Consider the following 23,714-nt stretch of genomic DNA (forward strand, 5'->3'; position numbering starts at 1 on the left):
AAGTAACTCAGGGTAATTTTCTATTTCTTTAATTCAGGTCAATTTTTCCATTTATTGTGGGACGTGAACATTACATCAGATGAGAAAAAAATGAAATAGATAGATAGATAGGTAAACATTTAAGAAACAAGAAATATTCATCTCAAGAAACCCGAAATATAGAGAAGAGACTAGTAACCTCAAATTAGAATTAAATAATAGTTTTGGGCAAGTAGCCCTTTACCACAATGGTGAAAATGTGTTAAGTCCTTGCATGATAATGTGAGTTCGAATTCTGTCGGTAGCTAATCTAACAAAATCTATCGTTTGGCAAAAAAAAAAAAGTTTTCAATTTCTATAATAAACTTATGTTTGATTAGAAGTACTATAGAAAATGTATCATTGGTATTCCTCTCCTCCCTTAGTGTAGAATAATATATATAGTAAATATTAAATTAATTTTTTATAATTCACTTCCGATTGTTTAAAGGGAAATTTTGAAATAAGTCCAATTTTATAGACTACCTTTTAAAATAGGTCCAATTTTTAGTGACTTTTGACTTTTAAAATAGGTCCAATTTTTAGTTACTTTGACTCGTATAAAAAAACCCTTGTTTACATATTGTGTACTTTATGATCTTTATCTATATAGAAAATATTAAAAAAGAATCATTAAATTGGTTTTGTGGCGTACGTCAACATTGTGTACATAGTTTTTAGATATTTGTGCGAGAATTTTAACATTTTGTATAGCCTTTAATTTAGAACAATTTTATAGTCTTAATTATATATCTGTAATGAGTAATGTTATTTATACCATGTTTTTATGCCACATTTCTATACTACCTTGGGTGGCATCAGATGTGGATTGCTACATAATTTGAAAATTTTCCAAAGCCAAAGAAAGGAATGAGACAATCATTATTTAATTAACTAGTTTTTTCTTAATTATTAGTTTATTACATAAGGAACTAAATTTAAAAATCTAATTAATTCAAATGATGTGGCTGTCCACATCAAATGCCATCTAAGATAGTATAAAAATATGGTACAAAAACATGATATAAATAACATTACTCATCTGTAAGATTACAAGCCAAACTTGAACCAGAGCCAAGCGTTACTCGGTTTGTTGGGGGAAAAAAATTCGTTTGTTGGGTTTGACTAGTTTCTTAAACTAGCCTAGCTCAACTTATTTCTTTTACAAGCTAAACTTGAAGGAGCCAAATTTGATACGAACTTAGATTTTATATATCGATTCAATTTATTACTTATACTCTAAATTATTATTGAACGATATGATTAATTATCTTCAAATCCAATGGTTAATTAGTACCAAACTGTTGATGAAACTACAAAACAAGCTTACATGATACTGAATATATATAGAAAACCCAGAAGATATCGAGTGCTGGCTGAAGAAGTGAAAAACTGAGAGGGTTGAAATCTAGGGCAGCTAATAAAGCTGTAATTCATATTTCACCATACTCCCCTATAAAAAATTTAGAACATGAGGATGATGAGACTCCAAACCCTTGTCAAATACTCTCTTACTCTCTCTCTCTCTCTCTCTCTCTCATGCTGAGCAGCATTTACACCTCTCCCTCCCGCCATAAATGCAATCGCACCCTCTCAATACGCTCTGCATTAACTCCTTCGCTGTCACATCCTCTCCACCTGGTCCTCTTTCTTCCCCCTTCCCCTCAAAGTCTCTCTCTCTCTCTCTCTCTCTCTCTCTCTCGTTTGCTATTTCGATTCTATCTCCTCTTTTTTCTCGTCCGTTCTCTTTCTGTCTCTCCTTCAATCTTCATCACCGCATTCTTCTTCTTAAAGCCACAACTCTTCCACTCCTACCCACCACGGTCTCGAAGGGAACAGACAGTTCTTTGTTCCCCCAAGGGTCAGCTTCTTTGACCTTCAAGTCCCCCTTTTTGTTTTCTACACAAATCCTTCCGTTATTTTTAGAGAGGGAGAGGGAGTACTGTGTGGTATTGGGAAAACCGAGATTTGGTTAAGTTGGGCGTGACAATCTTAGTTTAGTGTGTTTGAAAACTCATTAACTACTAGCCACAGTCAATTAGCACGCAAGAGCAAAAAGGCTAAGGACTGTTTGAAGGGTCAGTCATTTCTTTCCCTTTTTCTTACTTGTAATAATCCAGTCAATTAGGGTTTTTGTCTCAGACACCGCCAGAGAATCTATTAAAATTTTCAACCACAACAACCCACAAAGAGTCAAAACCCCCCACACAGAACACCACACCCAGAAACCACCTCTTACCTCTTCAGAGTCAAAGAGGAGAGAGAAAGAGATGGAGGGTGTGTAGTCTAGGGTTTATTTGGAGAGTGAGATATATTTATATGGTAGTCGGACAAAAGCTTCCGGCAAGACATAGATGCACGAAAACTCTCGGCTAATCTTCTCAGGTCAGTTTAGCTTTCTTTTCTATATATTCCGGGGATAATATATATCCGTATTTGTAGGTGTATATGCGTGTATTTTGGTTTTGGGTTATTTAAGGGATGCATTTGAAGCAAAATCTGTTGGTTGAAACGGTAAATCTTCTGAATATTTTGAGATAAAAAAAACTGTAAATCTTCTTAGAGAGGGAATGGGGGAGACTTGTACGTATGTAGAATCGTAGATACATGTTTACAGATTTATCTTGTACATTTATTTTCTACTTCCAGAGTCTAATACAGGTCACTTGCCCTATTAAATTATATTACCATTTATTATTCTCTCAGATTTATCTTTGGTATTTCTTATTATTCTTTAATCTCTCTCCTCCCAAATTTCTTTTCTTTCCTGATTTTCTCTCTATGGATTGGGTCGAAGTACTGGAAGAAAAGGTTATTTCTCTTTTTAATTATTTTCCCCCATTATTTTTAATCTATATATATTTATATACATTATCAACTACAGTAGGAGTGTCTTAATTCTAAACCTCGCTCTTAGTTTTGGTCTGAGTTCTTTAAGATGTTTATCAGTGCCGTGCCCTTGATTTATTTATAAACGAATATAAATTGACCCATATTATTTTGTCTTGGCAGATTGAAATTAAGACAAGAGAGACAGGTATTTAGCTAGAACAAGAGTCCTAAATTCTAGGGATTTGGAAGGCGAAAAAAATGTTTCAGCCAAGCATGTTCGAGAATCACATCCTAGATCATATGACGACGAGCAGTACCCACAAAACCTCGGATAGTACTGGCCGACTGCTGGACGATGACTTCGAGACCAAATCTGGCACCGAAACGACTATGGACGCTCCTTCCGGTGACGAGCAAGATCCCAACGCCACCGGCCCGCGCCCCAAAAGAAAACGTTACCATCGTCACACCCAGCGCCAAATTCAGGAGATGGAAGCGTAAGTCCTTATTTTTCTTGTTTGTCTTGGTTTTAGGGTTTTTCAGATCATGAACTTCATTGTGAATTTAACATATATATCGATCGAATATTTTTTATTTTATAGATTCTTCAAGGACTGTCCTCACCCAGATGACAAGCAAAGGAAGGAGCTGAGTCGTGAACTAGGGTTAGAGCCTTTGCAAGTCAAATTCTGGTTCCAAAACAAGCGCACCCAAATGAAGGTAACGCATATTTTCCACCACCAAACACACACGCACACAGACATACATATGAATTGTACGTATATGTAGAAAAATCAATTGGATATGTATGCAATTTATGCGTTTCCATAAATCATTTCGTTCCAAATTAATGTTCGACTTATGAGAAAATTTATCCTTTATTCTCTTGAGAGTTTTGACTTTATACTAGTCATTAAGTGTTAGGAATGTCGGTACTCCAAGATAGAGAATGCACAAAGTAAAATAGAAAATGGACACCAAGAATTTATGTGGTTTGGCAATTTATGCCTACGTCCACGAAACAATGATCAATCTTCACTATATGAAAAAGATGAGTACAACAAGAGTAATCTTACCAAGCTAAAGACAAGGCCTAATGGATACAAGAAAGTATAACACACACTTTCTATCACTCTAAACTCCACTCACACAATATGTAGTGGAACACTCTCACTCTCACTCTTGGAGTGCAACTCTAGCTTTGGACTTGATCCTCTTCTACTCACTTATTTCTTAATTGGTTACATCACTACAACATCACACCCATATTTATAGGCGAGGGCTTGGCATTCTACTAGTTTCTAGTTCCTTCTACAAACTAGAACTAGTTTCTAGTTTCTAGTATATTCTACAAACCTCTAGCTTAGATAATTCTAGACTAGCCACAAAATTGTAGCTTCTAGATCTTTCCATTTGCAACCAAGGAAGCTAGTACTTTCCAGCTTCTTCCACCAACTTACTAACTTGCTAGAATTGTCTAGCATGCTTCAGCCACCTCACTTGCTTACTAGAATAATCTAGAACATTCATCATGGGCTGGACCATATACCAACATTAAGAACTTTCATTACATGGGACCTCTAGCACACATTAAGCTCTCGAATAACTTGGCCCTATTTAACTCCTTTTTTATTGGTTTGATTACTTTGTGTATCAATTTTGACATTATGTATTACTCTTAGGCACAACATGAACGCCATGAGAATTCAATTTTGAAATCTGAGAACGACAAGCTTCGTGCCGAGAACAATAGGTACAAGGAAGCCCTTGCCAATGCCACATGCCCCAACTGTGGAGGACCAGCTGCGATTGGGGAGATGTCATTTGATGAGCAACATTTGAGGATTGAAAATGCTCGTTTACATGAAGAGGTGACCATTACTATAAAACATACAACACCTCTTTCTCGTTATTATAATTGATCTAACCTATTGAGTTTTGTTCAATTGGTTTCACAGATTGATAAGATATCTTCGATTGCTGCCAAATATGTTGGGAAGCCTTTGACGAGCTCATTTTCCTCTCACATGTCATCTCATGTGCCTTCCGGCCGCTCCATTGATCTTGGGGTTGGCAGTTTTGGTACTCAGCCAGGCTTCGTAGGAGAAATGTATGGATCATCTAGTGATCTTCTCAGGTCGGTTTCAGTGCCCACTGAGGCAGATAAGCCGATGATCGTTGAGCTTGCCGTTGCAGCCATGGAAGAACTAATTAGAATGGCCGAGGCTGGAGACCCTTTATGGGTTCCTGGTGACCATAACTCAATTCACCAAGAGATTTTAAACGAAGACGAGTACTTGAGGACATTTCCGAGGGGGATTGGCCCTAAACCATTGGGCTTAAAGTCTGAGGCTTCAAGAGAAACAGCATTGGTCATCATGAATCATGTTAACCTTGTTGAGATTCTCATGGATGTGGTAATTAACACACATATTTGAACATTAAGTAAATGAACTTTGGATTTAAAAGAACTCTCTCTGAATTTAACACAATGATGTCTTTCAGAATCAATGGTCTACCGTCTTTTGTGGTATTGTCTCAAGAGCAATGACCCTTGATATCCTATCAACTGGAGTAGCTGGAAACTACAATGGAGCCTTGCAAGTAGTATGTACACAACACACAAATTAATTTGAATTTAGAATGGATTAAAGCATTTACCGAAGTTAACAAATATGATATAATTCATATGTAGATGACTGCTGAATTTCAAGTACCCTCACCACTCGTTCCAACCCGTGAGAATTACTTTGTAAGGTACTGTAAGCAGAATGTTGATGGAACTTGGGCAGTCGTTGATGTTTCTTTGGACAACCTACGCCCAAGTCCAGTTTCAAGAAGTCGAAGAAGGCCATCCGGCTGCTTAATACAAGAATTGCAAAATGGCTACTCCAAGGTCTATAAATTAAGTTTTTCACTAGCTTGCTCTTCTAAGCTCATTATAGTTCATGTTTTTTTTTTCTTTCACTAGTTAACATTGTTCTCTCACCTAATTCACACATTCGTGATTTTTATGTATGATTGTTTAGGTTATATGGGTGGAACATGTTGAAGCGGATGATAGTGCTGTTCACAACATATACAGACCACTAGTCAATTCTGGTCTTGCCTTTGGAGCTAAGCGCTGGGTGGCTACACTTGATAGACAGTGCCAACGTCTTGCGAGTTCCATGGCCAGTAACATTCCTGCTGGAGATCTTTGTGGTACACATTAATCTTAATTTACTTTTTTGGTAATTAGTTTTCCCTTAATATCAAAGTAATGGGTTTGAATTGTTGTCTTATAATACAGTGATAACTAGTACTGAAGGGAGGAAAAGTATGTTGAAGCTGGCACAAAGAATGGTGATGAGTTTCTGTACCGGTGTTGGTGCTTCTACTGCACATGCATGGACTACATTATCAGCAACGGGTTCAGATGATGTAAGGGTCATGACCCGAAAAAGTATGGACGATCCTGGCAGGCCTCCTGGGATTGTTCTAAGTGCTGCAACTTCCTTCTGGATTCCTGTTCCTCCCAAGAGAGTTTTCAATTTCCTGCGGGATGAAAACTCTCGTAGTGAGGTACATATTGCATGTTAATATATGTACATATATATCTCTGATATATTAGGGCATTGCTGAGTAAAGCATCATAGATATAAATCTGATATATTAGGGCACTGCTACGTATAGCATATGTGTAAACATGCATATTTAATTTATGGCATATAATTTTCAGTGGGATATACTTTCAAATGGTGGGCTAGTTCAAGAGATGGCACACATAGCTAATGGTCGTGATCCAGGCAACTGTGTCTCCCTACTTCGCGTAAATGTAAGTCTCGATCAAAATATATGCATGCGTTACATTGTCAAATTGTGAACAACTGACTAGCTAGGTTAGTTCTTGCATGAATGTACTCCCAAATCACAGTGAATATTTTATTCACCATAGTTTTTAAACACTAGACCAAGATAATTAATAGGGGAACAATTCATGTTTTGTAGAGTGCAAATTCAAGCCAAAGCAATATGCTGATACTTCAGGAAAGCTGCACTGATTCAACCGGGTCATATGTGATTTATGCACCAGTTGATATCGTGGCCATGAATGTCGTGTTAAGTGGTGGAGACCCAGATTATGTAGCACTTCTGCCCTCAGGTTTTGCCATCCTTCCAGATGGACCTGCTGGGTCCGCAGGAGGAGGAGCCCTTGATGTTGGCTCTGGTGGGTCTCTACTCACCGTAGCATTTCAGATCTTGGTTGATTCAATTCCTACTGCCAAACTATCTCTGGGATCTGTGGCTACTGTTAACAATCTAATTAAGTGCACGGTTGAGCGTATTAGAGCCGCGGTTACATGTGAACAAAATCCATGACAACTAAAAAGCCTAAATACATGGTGAGCTCACTTAATTACTAATTAGTATTTTGGTTTTTTTAATTATTTCACTAGACTTATTATTATTTTCTTCTTCTGTCTTTTTTCTTTGGCAGTTGGAAAGAGGTAGAGGAAGAAAGCAAGAATGGTGGGTTTACTTCGAAATTGAGGGTTACAAAGGGGAAAAAAGTCAAGAGCGCACCTTATAATATCCTTATCTTGTGGTGTTTTGGTGATATTTAGGAAACCCTAAAGCAAATCACCACCCCACAAGGGTAGTGGGTTCGGGTATTGACTTCCCCTAAACAAAGAGGAAACTATGCTCAAGACTTTGTTAATTGTTAGCTATCTATGAAAAGTTTGGAATAACTCTGTTCACCTTTAATTACTGTTTGGGTCTAGGGATTAGGGATAGGGTTATTAGGGCTAGGGTTCACCGCAGGGTGGTTTATGCCTGTCTAAGCTTCTTTTCCCTACTCTTGTTTATGTTTAAGAGAGGCGTTTAGTTGGAGTACTTTTGAGATCACATTAACAATGCTTCCAGTTTCAACTGTTTGTAGCTTTCAAAGTAATTTTTGTTTATTTGGTAATTAGTTATCATATTTTTAGGAAAGAGGAGTAGGTCTTGTTACATGCACTCCAATACTTGAAGCCTGACGAGTTAAAAATTATAGATTTGATTCTTTGCAAATTAATCTCAATATGATCAATCAATGCTGTAACTTTGAGTTTATCGAAATATATGGTGAAGTTTTTCAGTTAACATATGTTTTATCTTAAATCACTTATTCACAAAATTCTCTTTGTCAATCAAAAGAGAGTTAAAAGAACAAATTAACCTTGTTAACAAAATTAAAGAAAAATAACCAAAATAAAAGTTATGTTCAAAATAGGAAATTACACACAAAATAATTTTACTGTTTTTTAAGATATGAACAACCTATTTAATAAAAAAATTATTTGAAAGCCGTGGCAATCTTTCTTTGTAAATTTTATTTTCAAAATTTTATAAACACATACATACAATATTGTTAGTTTTGGTTTGATTATCGTCAAAGATGAAGTTGAACCACATTATTATGGCAAGTTCATTGTAGCCTACTCCCTCAACCCATGAGTGTAGATACTATCGTTTGTTCAAAATACATAAATTAGGATTCTCTCCACCTCCCCTTCCCTCCCCCTCACCTTTTATCCCTTTTTCTCACACTTTTCTCTTTATCTTTCTCTATAAAAAAAAAATTAATACAAAATATTGACGTAACTTAATTGTAATCGTTCAAATGGGAAAAAACTGAAGAAAAATGATTTGGAGGTGAGAATTCTACTCCTATTTTACATTGCGAATGTATATGGTGAAAAAATATATTTTTTTTTTCTGAAAAATTAAACTCATTGGAACTTGGAATAGGGTGAGTGTTGGATTATTGAAAATAAATTAGTGGTACAACAATCTTGGCTGTATGTCGGATTATTACAAAAAAAAAAAAAAAAAAAAAAAAAAAAAAAAAAAAAACAGAAAAAGGGTTCTTGGTTGTATGTAAAAATAAATAAATAAATCAATTGTCAATTTGACCCTAAGTCAACGTCCGGCTTCCGGAATTTTGAAAAAAATGCCAAGGTCCTTCATAGTTTGGCCTACCAAATTTAGTTTGACCTAGCAGTATTATTCTAACATGCAGCCTGATGCCAAAACTTTGAGGATATAATGGTTAGTATTGAGAATCTCTACTCCATCCGTCCCAAGATATTATACACACTGGAGCACCTCGACTTTTATGGGAAACCAGAAGACCAAATTTATGGTTTTATCCACGGTTGTTGAGATTTCATTCAATTTGTAGCAGAAAATTGCAAGGGCCTCCATGAAATATAGAGGTGGTGTTAATTGCTATCTTGCGGTTGTGGTACTAGTTCTAGAAGAATCGCTTGTATTTTATATTCCAATGCCCCATTCTTCCCTTCGAGGGAATTAAAGTCATCCCCAGACTTGCAATTACCTACTGATGAATTAATAAGAAACTTTGCCGCGAGCTTCATATTCAATTTATATATGTGACTCATATATATACATGTGCATGTGTGTATATATGGTACATGGACCTAACAGAGATATGACGCAAAACAGAACACAATACATTCTAAGATTCATATAATCCCACTTACTATGAGAATGCTTGGTTGTTGTTGTCGTTATTGTTGTTGTTATATGCATGAATACAAGGAATTACTTTAAAATTCAAAGTTTTTAGGACTTCCACGTTCCAAATGTGTTTGAAGTTCTTCTAACCACAAATGTCTTTGAAGAAAATGATGCAATCTTAGATTATATATGATGACCAAGCAAGTTAAATATCTCCAAATAAACTATTCTAATCAGTATCGCAACAAAGGGCGGAACTAAGAAATTTCGTAAAGGTGGGCTATAACTATAGTGGCCTATGTTTTCCGGAGATGGGTGGACTGATTTTCACTAGCCAAAGTGAATTTCATTAAAATTAACACTAAATTCTTACAATTCTAAATTTTTGCACTCGACTGCAGCCTACCCTAGTTTAAAGGTGGCTCTGCCGTTGTTCGCAACAACACCTCTAACTCTAGCTAAGTGTGCATTGTTTCAAGTGTGATTTCTATGTTATGCATGACAATGCGTATATCAATTGAAACATATTACTAAGGTGCTCTTTTAATTTATGAATTAATTCTTCGATTGAAACATATTTTCTTGGATTTCTTGTTTTTTTGGTGTCATCATGTTTTCGAGTAGTTAGGGACTACATGTACCAATTGATGCAAGCACCATAATACCACCGTAGACTGGCAACTGCACAGATGACAAAGATGTAGCATTGACTCTGTGCACCCATTAAATATTTCAGACTCAAATTTCAAAAAGAAAAGTAGTATCAAATTTTCATATATGGTAGATATAAGCTATGCTTGTTGCACAATTTTATATAAGATTTAACGTTTGTGTGATGTTCGTACTTTGCACAGTCATATATATAGTAATAAAGATCTCTGCTCCCTTCCAGTGTTAACTAAAAAAGATGGTTGTGAAGTACAGTATCTATTTATTCATGCAATAATATCTTTTGCTCCCAGAAATTTATAGCGTGTCGAAGAAAGAATATACATCGCTTTAAAGAAGGCCAATGAAAAACAAACCATACTTGTACCTTATATTTTGAGCAGTGGCAGAGAATTATAACTGCATGAAAATTGCAGACATTAAATTGTGTTAGCTTTAATTTCTTCTTCTTCTTCTTATCCTTCTCTTTCTGTTGCCTTCGTTCTTGTTATATATTCTAATTAGGGAAGGCACAGAAGTAGATGGTGGTTAGAGAGAGAGAGAGAGAGAGAGATGTGTACGTACAGTTGTGGGTTTATTGGGAGGAGTGGTACTGGTTAGATTTTGCTCTGGTGCTTTTACTGCTGTGACTCTGAAAGAATTACAGTGAGTGGTGGTTCTAGTTAATTACTTCTTTAATCATTTATGTGGATATATATTTGTGTGTGTGCGTGTTTTACAGTGTATATATGTATATACATGACTATTACAACTAGAAACAGTAGAAACTATTGGTTGAGAAGGAGTTCTTGAACCAGTAAATTAAGCAACGTCTTATCTCGGGTTCTATTCAAAGATTGAATTTTTTTCCTTAACCTTTTTCCATCTAATCAACATTGATCTGCGAGAGGGTGTATCTCAAAAATGATAATTTAGGATATAAGATTATGATGTGAGGAGCTTAGGCTCTCTATATATGTCCATTTGGTAGTTAAATTCGGCAGAATAAAGTATTGACATTGGCTGAGATGCACACTAAATGATATTTTATGCATCACATATCATACGCGAACACCATGCTGTAAATGCAAAAATTGTCTCTTGAAGGCACAAATGCAATTTAGTATTATCTGATCATTAGATTATTTTTAGAACATGGCTTTTGTGAAACAACATCACCACTATCTTCTTTGCATAAGAAGGGGAAGACTATAATCTAACACCAATGAAGTTTAACCTTCATCCACCTGTGACAGTACATTTTGAACAAGGTGAAGCTTCCGAAACATCAATTTTATGTTCCGTTCGTCAAAAATAATTTTTCTCAATCAATGTGTTTGTAGTTTCTTCGGTTAGGCTTTTATTCTACAATGGAGAGTGAGAGTGGTTTAGAGAGTTGAAGAAGATAAATAATCTTGTGATATACATGTTAAAAGTGATTTGGGGTGTATTTAGTATTTTTAAAATTGGATAACTATCAGTTTACTACCCTCAAGTTTTGTGGTTTTCAACATTTGGTACATAAAGTTTTTTTCGTCTCAGAGTCGTACCTAAAGTGTTAATTTAGGGACAATCTCATACATCCGTTAGTCTGGTTGTTAAATCTTCCGTTAACTGATGACGTAGCGCCCATGTGGACAATGACTGGGCGCCACATGTCATTAAGGGATCCACGTGGAAATTTAAAAAAAAAAACTAAAAAATTAAAAAACTTAAAAAAAGAAACTGATCAAAACCCTTATCATTTTCCTGCAGTTTCTCTCAAAGTTTCCTTCGATACAAAAATTTTCCGTTTTAGTTTGCAAGAATGATGTCGTATTAGGAGGATTAGGACAACGACAAATGTGTCTCTGATCTTAGCACCAAAACCGGAGACTCGGGAGACAACGACCATACCAGCAGAGACGGTGTCTTTTCGATGCAACCTAACTCCAAGGAAACGATGGAGTTCCATTCACTGAAGGATGAGCTTATGACTCCGACCCATAACAACAGCCGCAGGCTCACCTCATTGGAATGTTCCTGGTCACGATGCAAATGCCCATGTCCGTACATGTATCTGTCTCTGCCCCGACCCGACGATCCTCCACCAAGGACTGCCATACGAAAGTTGAAGGCAGCGATCGACGGATCTGAATACTCGCTACCTGTGCTGCCATGATCTTTCAGCTGACGCTAGGAACTCGGCCACAAGTCCGATGGACAAACCGTCTATTGATTGCTCAAACACGCCGAGCAAGCCATCATTAAAGCCACAGGTGCGGGTCCTAGTGAGGGTTACAAGGTCGCGATGGCTGAATCGATCTCCGTTCATCCATTACCAGTGGCAGTGAGACGAATGATGATGATTATAAGGTCCAGAAACCTCTGCTGAGGGTTACGAGGTCGCGAGGGCAAGGGTTGCTGGGGATCTGAGATTTGAGGGAGAGAAGAGAAAGAAAGATAGTAGTGAAGAGAAAAAGGGACGCTAAACTCACTAGCCCAGATCCCAACCAGATTCGCAGAAGAACTAGTTGCAGAAGAGAAGGGACGGGGAAGAAGAAAGCAATTATCCCCACCTTTTTCTATTTTTTTATTTTTTATGTTTTTTTAATTTATTAATTTATTTAAGTTTTTTAATTTTTTAGTTTTTTTTTTAATTTCCACGTGGACCCTTAATGACATGTGGCGCCTAGTCATTGTCCACATGGGTGCCACATCATCAGTTAATGAAAGAATTAACAGCCAGACTAACGGATGTATGAGACTGTCTTAAAATTAACACTTTAGGTATGACTCTGGGACAAAAAAAACTTCATGTACCAAATGTTGAAAACCACAAAACTTGAGGGTAGTAAACTGAGATTTATCCTTTAAAATTTTTTAAACCTTATAAGGTTGAAATTGTCATTGCATAATAGGGTATATAAATCATTTAATATTAAATTTTAATGTGGGATGTATTCAACATTATGTGGGGTGCTAATAAAAAAAGTCCTTGCAGTTGGCTCAAGTTTATTAATTTGTAGGGATTACTTGTAATTAGTGGGATACAATTTTTATTTAGCATTTTTCTACTATAATTAGAATTAGCAGTTATTGTTTTCCTTACTGTAATTAGGATTTTTCTACTATATATTTGCCTCCTAGGATGGAACATCCCACATCGCCTAGAGGAGTGGATCATATATGCCTTATATGTATATTCCCATATTTTCCTAGCACGAGGCCTTTTGGGAGCTCACTGGTTTCAGGTTCCATTGGAACTCTGAAGTTAAGCGAGTTCGCGCGAGAGCAATCCCAGAATGGGTGACCCATTGGGAAGTTCTTGTGTGAGTTCCCAGAAACAAAACCGTGAGGGCGTGGTCGGGGCCCAAAGTGGACAATATCGTGCTACGACAGAGTTGAGCCCGGGTTGTGGTGGGGGCCTGGGCTGAGATGTGACAATTTGGTATCAGAGTCAATCCCTGGTCGGAAGTGTGCCAACGAGGACGTCGGGCATCTAAGGGGGTGGATTGTAACATCCCACATCGCCCAGGGGAGTGGATCCTCTATGCTTTATATGTATATTCTCATATCTTCCTAGCACGAGGCTTTTTGGGAGCTCACTGGCTTCGGGTTCCATTGGAACTCCAAAGTTAAGCGAGTTCGCGCTAGAGCAATCCCAGGATGGGTGAACCATTGAGAAGTTCTAGTGTGAGTTCCTAGAAACAAAACCGTGAAGGCGTGGTCGGGGCCCAAAACAAACAATATCGTGTTGTGGCAGAGTCGAGCCAGGGTTGTGGTGGGGTCCTGGGTCAGGATGTGACAATTTGGTATTAGAGCCAATCCCTGGCCGGAAGTGTGCCGACGAGGACGTTGGGCCCCTAAGCGGGTGGATTGTAACATCCCACATTGCCCAGGGGAGTGGATCCTCTATGCCTTATATGTATATTCTCATATCTTTTTAGCACGAGGTCTTTTGGGAGCTCACTGGCTTCGGGTTCCATTGGAACTCCGAAGTTAAGCGAGTTCGCGCAAGAGCAATCCTAGGATGGGTGATCCACTGGGAAGTTCTAGTGTGAGTTCCTAGAAACAAAACCGTGAAGGCATGGTCGGGGCCCAAAGCGGACAATATCGTGCTAAGTTGAGCCCGAGTTATGGTGGGGGACCTGGCCGGGATGTGACAATTTGGTATTAGAGCCAATCCCTGGTCAGAAGTGTGCTGACGATGACGTCGGGCCCCTAAGGGGGGTGGATTGTAACATCCCACATCGCCTAGGGGAGTGGATCTTCTATGTCTTATATGTATATTCTCATATCTTCCTAGCACGAGGCTTTTTGGGAGCTCACTGGCTACGGGTTCCATTGGAACTTCGAAGTTAAGCGAGTTCTTGCAAGATCAATCCCAGGATGGGTGACCCACTAGGAAGTTCTCGTGTGAGTTCCCAGAAAGAAAAAAAAAACCGTGAAGGCATGGTTAGGGCCCAAAGCAGACGATATTGTACTATGACGGAGTCGAGCCTAGGTTGTGGTGGGGGCCCGGGCCAGGATGTGAGATAGGAGGGAAAATAATATCAAAATTCCCACACAAACTTAATTTTAGCATTTCTACAAAGATGAAGTAATATATTAGATTGAGATATAAGTGTATTTATCTATTCTTTATTACAATGATATTACTACTCTAATTTAAACTAAAAAGAGACATGATGGTTTATGTTATCGTAGGGTCCTTCCCAACCCCAACAAACCCAAAGGAAGAAAGGCCAAGGCCACACACTAGTAAAAAAATCTTTGTGCGACAATGTACACATCGTCGCGCAAAGTGACTTTGCATAACGAAATTTTAAAAATCATTGCGCAATGTATTTAAAAAATAAATAGAATTAAAATTATTTTTTAAACATTTGTGCGACGAAATATTTCATCACCTAAACTCAATTTATTTTCTTTTTTTATTTAATTTTATATTTTAAATTGTAAAATAAAATTGTTTTCTTTATTTGTTTTTAACTTTGCGCGACGGATATCAATATTTCGTTGCTTAAAACCTATTAATTATCTATTTTTATTTAATTTTATATTTTTTTAACAAACAATATTATCTACACCAAGGAGGAAGGTGTGAGCTTAGCATCACAATGGGCTAGTAATAATGTGGTTATTCAATTTTATATTTTAAATTGTAGAAGAAAATTGTTTTCTTTATTTTTATTATTTTTCAAAAACTTTTCACGATGAACAACAATATTTCGTTTCCCAAACCAATTTTATTTTATTTTTTATTTAATTTATATTTAAAATTATTTTCATTATTTTAATTATTTTTAAAAACTTTGCGCGATGAATATCAATATTTCGTCGCTTAAACTCTACTTATTTTATATTTTAAATTGTAGAAGAAAATTATTTTCTTTATTTATTTTTTGTAGAAATTTTGTGCGATGAATATCAATATTCCGTCGCCTAAACTCTATTTTTTAATTTTATTTTATATTTTAAATTGTAAAATAAAATTATTTTCTTTTTTGTTTTTTAAAACTTTGCACGATAAATATTAATATTTGATCCCTGAAACCCTATTTTTTTGGTTATTTAATTTTATATTTTAAATTTCATAATAAAAATTATTTTTATAATCTTTGCATTAAATGCAAGGATTGAGAAATGACCCAAATAAACAAGTTAACATGTAGATCCTTAGATATGGAATCACTACATCTAAATTATTTTGATGCTAAATGATTAGAAAACAAGTTTTAGATTAACGGCCAAAAATATTAAATCTCCTTTTTACTCTTTCACGCTCTTATTTCCAAGTAAAAGAAATCATAAAATAGACATTTTTCGGATGAAATGAATAAACGAGAACAAGAAATCGTAAGCAGATTTTTTCAAGTGCCAATGACTAAAAGATGAGTGGCACGATGTGAATAACAAATCAAAACAAAATAATAAATTGATATGAGTATAACTTTTATTAAAATTTCAACAGAATCCACAGTACAACTAATTTGGAAATTGCACGAACTTCACCATTGCTATCTGGAAAAGTCAGCAGAACCAGCGTACACTGTAATTTTAAATGACTTAAGAAAACAAATAAAAAAGAAAATGGGCATCAACATCTTCACATTTCGGTTCCACTTGAGCTTCCATTAAATTGATGTTTCTGAGAAGAGCAAGAAAGCACTCCCCTGCAGAATGTATACGCAACGATGCACAAAATATGTATTGCAGAAGAAGTTCCATCAGTTAACAGAATTTGATCCAACAGTTCTCCCTCCTCTCTCGGAGCACGCTGCAAAGTGCAAAGTAAAACCAAGCCATCCCCACTCTTATCGTGTTTAAAAGATAGTCTAAATGTCTGAAAAAGACGACAGATTTCGGTTTTAAGAGCCCTATCTGGGTTGTTTTGACAGAAAACATAAAATGCCAGATACTCAACATGGCAAGAGAAGCTGTAACCTTTTGCCGCAAGATAATGTGCATGAGTACAAATTCCACTATTCATGTACAAGCTGGCTTGAAAAAGCCAATGTGCTGCATACTCCAACAAAATGAGGAAAAATAAAAAAGTTGAGAGAATACCATAAAAATGAAGAAACTCATATAATGTTACAGTGAACATGGAAGTCGATCTAACTATGTTAACTCCGCAATCGTTTTCTTTGACTACCCTCTTCAATAATTCCCTGCGAGTCCGAAGAAAAGTGTTCAAGATAAGTACATAAATTTTCAGCACAGCTTGCAGAAACCAAATATGTCTCGGGTACATGCAAAAGACATAATGTTACACATCCGGCTTTTCCATTGTTCAAATTAAGTACATAAATTTTCAGCAGAAACCAAATAGGTCTCCGGTGCATGCAAAGGACATAATGTTACATACTACCAGTAAAGCATAACATATTCAATCTTGGTAATCACTAAACATCCTATAATAGCATGAAAATAACTGGGAGCCGCATGCACACCATAATATTCAGAAAACCATGGGCATAGGACTAATACAAATATGATATAGAAGATTGTTATCTTCTAAAGATGAAAATGCTTATCGATGCAAAACATTTAAAACAAAACTGGGAATTTACCGTTATCAGATATATTTTTGAGAAAGCAGTTATAAGCAATGAAAATTACTATGAAAAGTGGAGATGTACCCCTTGATCTTGTCCAAAACCTTCAGGGGAGACCACACTTGACTCGGATCTGCATTTAGCATGCACAATAGGACCTAATTGTGACCTATCCATGCCTCCTGTTGCTCCGTCAGGTGCATTCATGTACACAGCATCTTTATACATCCACTCTTCATTCTCATCACTATAAAAGTCATCAAAAGTCTCTCCACATAATGCACACGAATTCTGATCCTCATCGGCAGGAACAGCCATTTCTTCATCACTCTTCTTTTCCACTATGGTCTCAGCAGGCAAAAATCCAGGGACTGCCTCAGTACCCAATGCCTCTGCACCAGTGAGCCACATACTTGTATTTACAAACCATTTGCGAGAGGGCTTCTGCTTGCGGTTTTTAGACATGCGATTCTTTGTTACATGCCAATCCATATGACTACTGTGCTCTTCTTGGCACTTGAACCTAAGGCCACAGGTTGTGCATTGTCTAGGGAGATCACCATATAGGGCACTTATTACAGATTCATGACGCACCTTGAGAAGGTCGGCATTAAATTCGACTCCTACAGAATCCTAAACATTTAATAACTTGGTTGAGCATCCCCAGCATTGAATTATAATATCAAATATTCCAAAAGAAAAATATAGAAGGATGTCATGTAAATACCTGGACAGGGCTTTGATTTGTCAATGAGATCAAACCTTGAGCCATGAGAGAACTAATCAAACCAGAATAGGCATTGCCGGGCTGATTGCTAGAGACAACTGAACCAGGGTTTTGGACGGAAAGTATGCCTTGCGAGGGAGGAGGACCTGGTGGTAAAGGTGGCAAGGAGAACTGCGAACTGCCATTTGGGTTATAGGGGGTTGGTATGCCCAAGTGTTGACGAGGTACGGGACCTCGCAAAGTGTATCCGTGATTTAAGGGTGGTACCCCTAAATAAGATGGCACCTGAGTTTCTGCAGATGAAAAAATATTCTCCCGTGCCTCCTGAGGTGGACGATACTGTGGTTGTAAGGGACGATATTGTGGCACCTGAGTTGACTTTGTCGATCTTGACTCCTTGTTTTCATAGCCATCTAACTGCTGCTCCGGCATGCATAAAGGATTATATGGGCCTTGATTTTTTACAGTATTGCTATAATTTATTGAACCGTACAGATTCCTCTGGTTCTGCATTGCAAAAACTGAGTGCACTTGGGGAGGGTGAGAATTATGCACGTTTACTGGAGGCCTTAAACCCATTGACACTGGCATCACAGATCGAGAGTCAGCAGTAACAGAGTGAACACTAGAGGAACCCATTCTTGATGTAATGGGCCCATGAAGTCGTATATCAACATCTAGAAGCTTGTCATTAAAGGCAGACATTTTCTCACCACCTGAAGATATACCGCTTGTCACAAAGGGCGTCTGAATATTCCCTCCTCTTCCTTTGGCATTAAGGGGATTCAGCAAAGGCTGCAAGTGATGGAAAGGCATATTCCAGGCTTCTTGAGGGTAGCGAGAACCCAGATTATGATTTTTCTCAGACTGAAATCGAGACACAGCACCCGATGATCCATGACCAAACTGCAAGAACGGTATTAAATGTTCAGAGATGAGCTCAAAAAACTTGGAATAATTTTTCATGTAATTTAAAGAAAACTTGATAGCAGAAATCAATAATAGAGAACATTCATGATTGGAATACCATCAGTTTGGAATACTATACACAAGAAAAGGTAAGTGGTCATGGACTGAGCCTGACTGAAACAGAGACTGATTGAGGGATCTTCTGGTGCTAAAGTTTTATGTTAAGTCAAGCAAATGATGGGTTTTCAAGGATGGAATTTCAGTGATGGAAAGTTCCAATGAATATTGTTGTGGTTTAAGCATTAATGCAGTCACAGATGCAGAAAAAGAATATATTAATGTCAGTTGACCAGGACCTCAAATAAGGTGCCACTCCACAACCAAAAAAAAATATTATTAAAAAAAACCTAACGTTAGAAATAAATAAAACAGAATAATAAAATTTGCGGGATATAGGTAGAAATAATATGTAAATATAAGGGAAGAAATTATGAAAAGTTTACAATCTAACTAATTACGTTAAGGCAAACATAAAAATCATTTAATTTTTCATGTTAACTAAACAAAAATGCTTAACAAACTAGTAGAGGGAACATACACGAAGTGGGGGAACTGAATCTTCAGCTACAATAGAGGACTGTTCGGCTGAAGGTGGATGTGCCTGACTAGACCAAGTACTCCTAACATCTGGCTCCAAGGAGCTTGCATTCTGTGTTCCATGGCTTGCCTTGTAGCTTCTAGAAGGCGGTACAGTTGAAGCCATGAAATCGTTACCCTGACCATGGTCTGCTAAATTTGGGGTCATATCTTCCCAGTCAAACTCTTCCTCCTCAGTATTCTGCCATGACATTGGAGTTGCCTTATGATCTAAACTGTTCAGGCCCAGCCGCCCAACCAGCAGAGGCTTATCATTTAAACTTCTATCTGCACTGTCCTTCCCATATGCGTCAATTAAAGCTCTTGGGTTCGGATGGTCAACTCCATTATATGCAGCAGAAGTATCAAACCGCTTCTGACTACCATCAAGATAGCGTTTTCTCCGCCATTCATTCGACTCCTCATCTTTACCCATTGCTCCACCAAGTCTATAATCAAACACAGAATTAGATGGGGAAGCCCTCTCAACAAACCTTCTTGGAGACTGTTCTGCTGCATATTCATCAACTGCTGATGGCAAAGACCTATCAAGCCCAATATTAGAAGGCGACGAAGATCTTGCAAGCCTAGCAGTTGAAGATGGGTGTAATTGATTGGACCCCAGGGCAAAAGGTGAATGACTCACACTTCCTGTTGAGTTAAATCTTTGGGATACAACCTGCAAGGATACAACCTTTGCATTATTAGAATCACACTTGTCATGCATAATGGCAGGATTTTAAGAATACAAGTTTGACCTTTAAGCTCCTACTAAATGCTAAATACTCTGCAGGATTAATAGAGGTACAGATTTGAATGCCACAGTTCCATAGAGTGTGAAACAGAAACAGTTTAGACAAGCACCGTATTCGATAAAATGATCAACTTGAATTTCTTTTATGCTATATGCTTGAATTTTTCACGTTGGAGGAAGTCTCAAAATTTGTTTAATAATATGATGCTACAAATACAATTCTAGTCTAGGCCTTTGTTTGGGGATCAAATCCAAATTCTACATGGACTTGGAAAATCGTAACTAACAATTGGATGTCCTATTTGACAAAACTTAAAGGAAATCATGAACCAACTAGGAAAGGCGAACCAAAATCCTTATTGTTAAAAGAAACTCAAAATCCTTGTAATAAAAGAAAAGTGAACTCTTCTAAAAACATTAAATGTCATATTATCTTTTTCTACTGCTGATGATTGGTGGTAAAGCTACATCAAAGTGTCTGAATAATAGATCCCCTACCAAAAAATGTTAACCAATGGAAACATAGATAAATTTTCCACTAGTACACTAAATGCAGGTTAAGGTGTATTTTGAGCAGATTAAAATAGGGAGATTACACGGAAAGCTTACACCATCTACATCTGAACTGTCCAACTGACGCAAATATTTTGGATTGACATGGATGCCATGAGCTGGTCGAGGAGATTCAGAAGTCCTCAAAGGTGGTAATCCTGATGATTGTTGGTTTGCTTGCGGAGAAAATTGCAGTTGCTCTTCGATCCTGCGAAGGACTGAAGGTGGAAATACTGCTGACCAAGTGCCAAAGAGGTGGCGCATGGCAGGGTGCTGATTAGGGTGTACTTGCCTGTATGCCTCGCAAAAGACCTAATGCATATATAAAATCATGTTAGAATTGTTTAATTATCAAAGAACACTATTTATACATAGACTTGAAATTAGGGATAACAAAAATACATCTGCAGTTGAGTTTTATCACCTCAGGAAGACGGGAAGAGAGAAACTTGGCATATTCTCGGCCAATATTCTTGACAATACTGTCTAAAAGATACAGTGAAGGCAGTTTATGCTCGACCGGGACCTGCAATAGACAAGTATCACACAATTAGGGCAATCTTCAACTTGACTAATATGTGAAGCACTGCAACTTCATTTGCAGCAGGCTTAACACAGTTATTAAAATTCAACTGCAGATTAATGCTCTATTAGAGAAACGACAATTGACTTGGAGCTGCATCTTAAACATATTATCACAAATTTGGTGTTGATCCTAGTTTTTATTGCAATTCCTGTAGCATTAGGGTTGTTGATTCAAGAATGGCTAATAATTCACTGGGAAGTTTTGCTTGGTTGTTCATCAAAACAATGCTTCTGTGTGATCAAGCTTAATGGACATGTTTTTTGCAGGTCATTATGTTCATAATACCCAAACGCAACCGAAGAAAAAGACAGAGAAAGTAAAGATTACAACTTTTGAAGTTGTTCTTCCCAATTGAGTAACATCAAGAATCTAAAATTTAAATTTCTATCAAACCAAACTGAGCAAAAGATGAACTGGGAAGCGTGGTAGGAATTAGAACTTTTAGAGTAAAGATTGGTATTTTTACAATTCCTAGAACTCAAACAATTACACAAGTCCAATCTGGGTTATACAGAAACAGAAAACACCCCCCAAAAGGATCCCCAATTGGCATACACCAATTCAGCAAAGCTCCGTCGAATAATCAAAAGAGGTAGAAGCAACCCGCAGATACCGAAACAGACCTCGAGAATGCGGGCGCAGATGGCGTTGGCGATGCCCTTTCCGTGGTCCTTCTGTTCGCCGGCGATGATGGTGAGATCGGTAATGATGGGCTTCGAATTAAAGATGAGCTCCGACAATACAATCTCGTAAAGATGGACGATTTCTTCGGTGCTGGGCGGCGAAACCTCGTCGTCGGGCGAAACCCTGAGGTCCTCCTCCCGCTGCTTGAGCAGAGCCCTGAATCGGTCCACTATCGGAGTCGGAGGCTGGGGCTTCTGAGTCAACTCAGCACCGGGCATGGCCTTTCCAGCGGTGTGCGGGGAAAAAGCGACTCTAGGGTTTTCTCGGGAAAGTGTGAGCCTTTCCGAGTCCATGGACAGAGTTGGGAGTGTCGAAGTGGGTTATTGGAGAAATTGGGGCTGTTGGGGAAATTAGGGTTATTGAGGAGCGGCTTTGGGTGTTGACCCACGGCGGAAGGGGGAGGAGGATTACATAAGAATTAGGGTTTGGTGTTCCCACCACCACCGTAGAAGTAGAAGAAAACGGCGTGGTTTTGGCTTTTGATTCTGAGAACTGGTTACTTACCTCGTGACGTGACCCGAGAGGCCTTTCCCTCTCTTTTCGGCTTTCTCTTCCAAGGAACGACAAGTCGTTAGATTAAGTGCACCGACATGTCGTTTTCTAGGTTTAACTATAACCTCCAAAGCCAGAACGCCATATATACAGCATTTGGGGTATTCTGCTTTTGCCTTTTGCCTTTTCGTTTATTGTTGAAGAAAGCTTATGCTTATACCCTTTACATTTTATGGTGTTAAATTGAATCTTGTATTTGCTAATTTGTGTAATTTCCCAAAAATTGTTAGATTAGGCGTTTAATTAGTACCAAAATTTTAACGGTCTATGATTGTAAGCCAATGTAATTCGATATACCAACAATTTTGAAATGGTTGCTGCTGAAATCTTGGATTGTACATGTCAATCTATGAAGTTTATGTTTATGAAGACCGCTTTCTGGTCCGTGGTGTTCCCTGATGACTCAATGCAGCATCCGTTTTTTGGTTGTCCGGTTCTTGAGGAATTATCTCTAGAAAATTGCAGTTGGTCGAATGTCAAGTTTGTGAGTATACAAGCTCCCAAGCTTTTGAAATTGATTATAGATGAAGACCGCTACTTTCTAGAGATTCAGATGGCTGTCAGATTATGATATTTGATGTTAGTCTCACATATTTCACTTATTCTGGTAAGAAACGGAGACATATTGCTTACCGGTTCTATAAGCTCCTTAAAGGGCTCTCTATGTGGAGGACCTAAGGTCATTCCAACCGAAAGGTTCAGAGGGCCAGAGGACTGAAAATAGCCTAAAAATCATTTCCAACCGAGGGCTAGGCCAGAGGGCTCGTGGGCCCCATGGAATCTGAAAGGGCCAAAGGGCCAAAGGGATGGAAACATGCAGCCAGGTTGGCTGGAATTTTTTGAAGTAGTGTCGGTTATAATCGACACAAATAGTCGGACAATTTTGAACAAAAGTAGTGTCGGTTATAACCAACACAAATATGGAAAATTTTTAATATAATGGCTAGCTGATGTCAGCTAGCTGTTATTTTTGAATTTTTTTTTTTTTTTTACAAAATTTTAAATTTTTTTTTTTTTTTAAATTCTATTTGTTTCCTATAACTTCCTAAACCATTATACAACATTAAATTAAATTCAGTAACATGAAACAACATTAAATATAAATAATAAATTATGTTTGGCCTTATAGCCCTTTGGTCCTCGGTTGGGACGGCTTTTTGTGATAGGGCTAAAACGAGCCATATGGCCCTTTGGCTCTCGGTTGAAGATGGAAACAAATATGGTCATATACTGTTCATTAAAATATTAATTTCTTGGAGGGACCAT

General features: G+C 37.6%; 2 protein-coding genes across 8 annotated transcripts; one reads left to right on the forward strand and one right to left on the reverse strand.

Annotated features, from left to right (window-relative positions):
- Positions 1–1,668: 1,668 nt before the first annotated feature.
- Positions 1,669–7,804, forward strand: LOC103933020 (homeobox-leucine zipper protein MERISTEM L1). 3 transcript variants are annotated; one of them, XM_009342671.3, is made up of 12 exons: positions 1,669–2,403; positions 3,031–3,347; positions 3,453–3,570; positions 4,533–4,721; positions 4,809–5,267; positions 5,356–5,457; positions 5,546–5,746; positions 5,880–6,054; positions 6,143–6,414; positions 6,572–6,667; positions 6,841–7,235; positions 7,331–7,804. In XM_009342671.3, the coding sequence occupies exons 2-11, from the start codon at positions 3,109–3,111 to the stop codon at positions 7,210–7,212; spliced, it is 2,223 nt and encodes a 740-aa protein (XP_009340946.2). In that variant the 5' UTR covers positions 1,669–2,403; positions 3,031–3,108; the 3' UTR covers positions 7,213–7,235; positions 7,331–7,804. The 3 variants fall into 3 exon arrangements, with proteins under 3 accessions (XP_009340946.2, XP_048446890.1, XP_048446891.1); XM_048590933.1 differs by having other exon boundaries at positions 1,669–2,096; XM_048590934.1 differs by lacking the exon at positions 1,669–2,403 and adding an exon at positions 2,704–2,829.
- Positions 7,805–15,925: 8,121 nt separating this feature from the next.
- Positions 15,926–22,406, reverse strand: LOC103948144 (polyadenylation and cleavage factor homolog 4). Of its 5 annotated transcripts, none has more exons than XR_007260797.1 (8): positions 21,836–22,405; positions 21,051–21,152; positions 20,684–20,938; positions 19,283–19,999; positions 17,776–18,681; positions 17,133–17,681; positions 16,435–16,661; positions 15,926–16,333 (listed from the first exon to the last, which is right to left on the reverse strand). XR_007260797.1 is itself a non-coding variant. In XM_048591138.1 (8 exons), the coding sequence occupies exons 1-8, from the start codon at positions 22,187–22,189 to the stop codon at positions 16,617–16,619; spliced, it is 2,796 nt and encodes a 931-aa protein (XP_048447095.1). In that variant the 5' UTR covers positions 22,190–22,406; the 3' UTR covers positions 15,926–16,616. The 5 variants fall into 5 exon arrangements, 4 of the variants coding, with proteins under 4 accessions (XP_048447095.1, XP_048447094.1, XP_009357416.2 ...); XM_048591138.1 differs by having other exon boundaries at positions 15,926–16,661; positions 17,776–18,359; positions 18,492–18,681; positions 21,836–22,406; XM_048591137.1 differs by having other exon boundaries at positions 15,926–16,661; positions 17,113–17,681; positions 21,836–22,406.
- Between the last annotated feature and the right edge of the window lie 1,308 nt (positions 22,407–23,714).

The sequence above is a fragment of a genome, unplaced genomic scaffold, assembly GCF_019419815.1.
Source record: "Pyrus x bretschneideri cultivar Hongxiangsu unplaced genomic scaffold, Pyrus_bretschneideri_v1 Contig33, whole genome shotgun sequence".
Lineage (NCBI taxonomy): Eukaryota > Viridiplantae > Streptophyta > Magnoliopsida > Rosales > Rosaceae > Pyrus > Pyrus x bretschneideri.

Excerpts from the sequence above, each read along its gene's own strand:
- LOC103933020 (XM_009342671.3), top strand. The coding sequence starts at position 3,109 with ATGTTTCAGCCAAGCATGTTCGAGAATCACATCCTAGATCATATGACG. Across the intron at positions 4,722-4,808 it reads ATGCTCGTTTACATGAAGAG|ATTGATAAGATATCTTCGAT; the intron begins GTGACCATTACT and ends TTGGTTTCACAG. Across the intron at positions 5,458-5,545 it reads ACAATGGAGCCTTGCAAGTA|ATGACTGCTGAATTTCAAGT; the intron begins GTATGTACACAA and ends ATTCATATGTAG.
- LOC103948144 (XM_009359141.3), bottom strand. The coding sequence starts at position 22,189 with ATGGACTCGGAAAGGCTCACACTTTCCCGAGAAAACCCTAGAGTCGCT. Across the intron at positions 18,682-19,282 it reads ATTCAGTTCCCCCACTTCGT|TTTGGTCATGGATCATCGGG; the intron begins GTATGTTCCCTC and ends CCGTTCTTGCAG. Across the intron at positions 16,662-17,132 it reads GTTTTGGACAAGATCAAGGG|GGAATTATTGAAGAGGGTAG; the intron begins GTACATCTCCAC and ends TCGGACTCGCAG.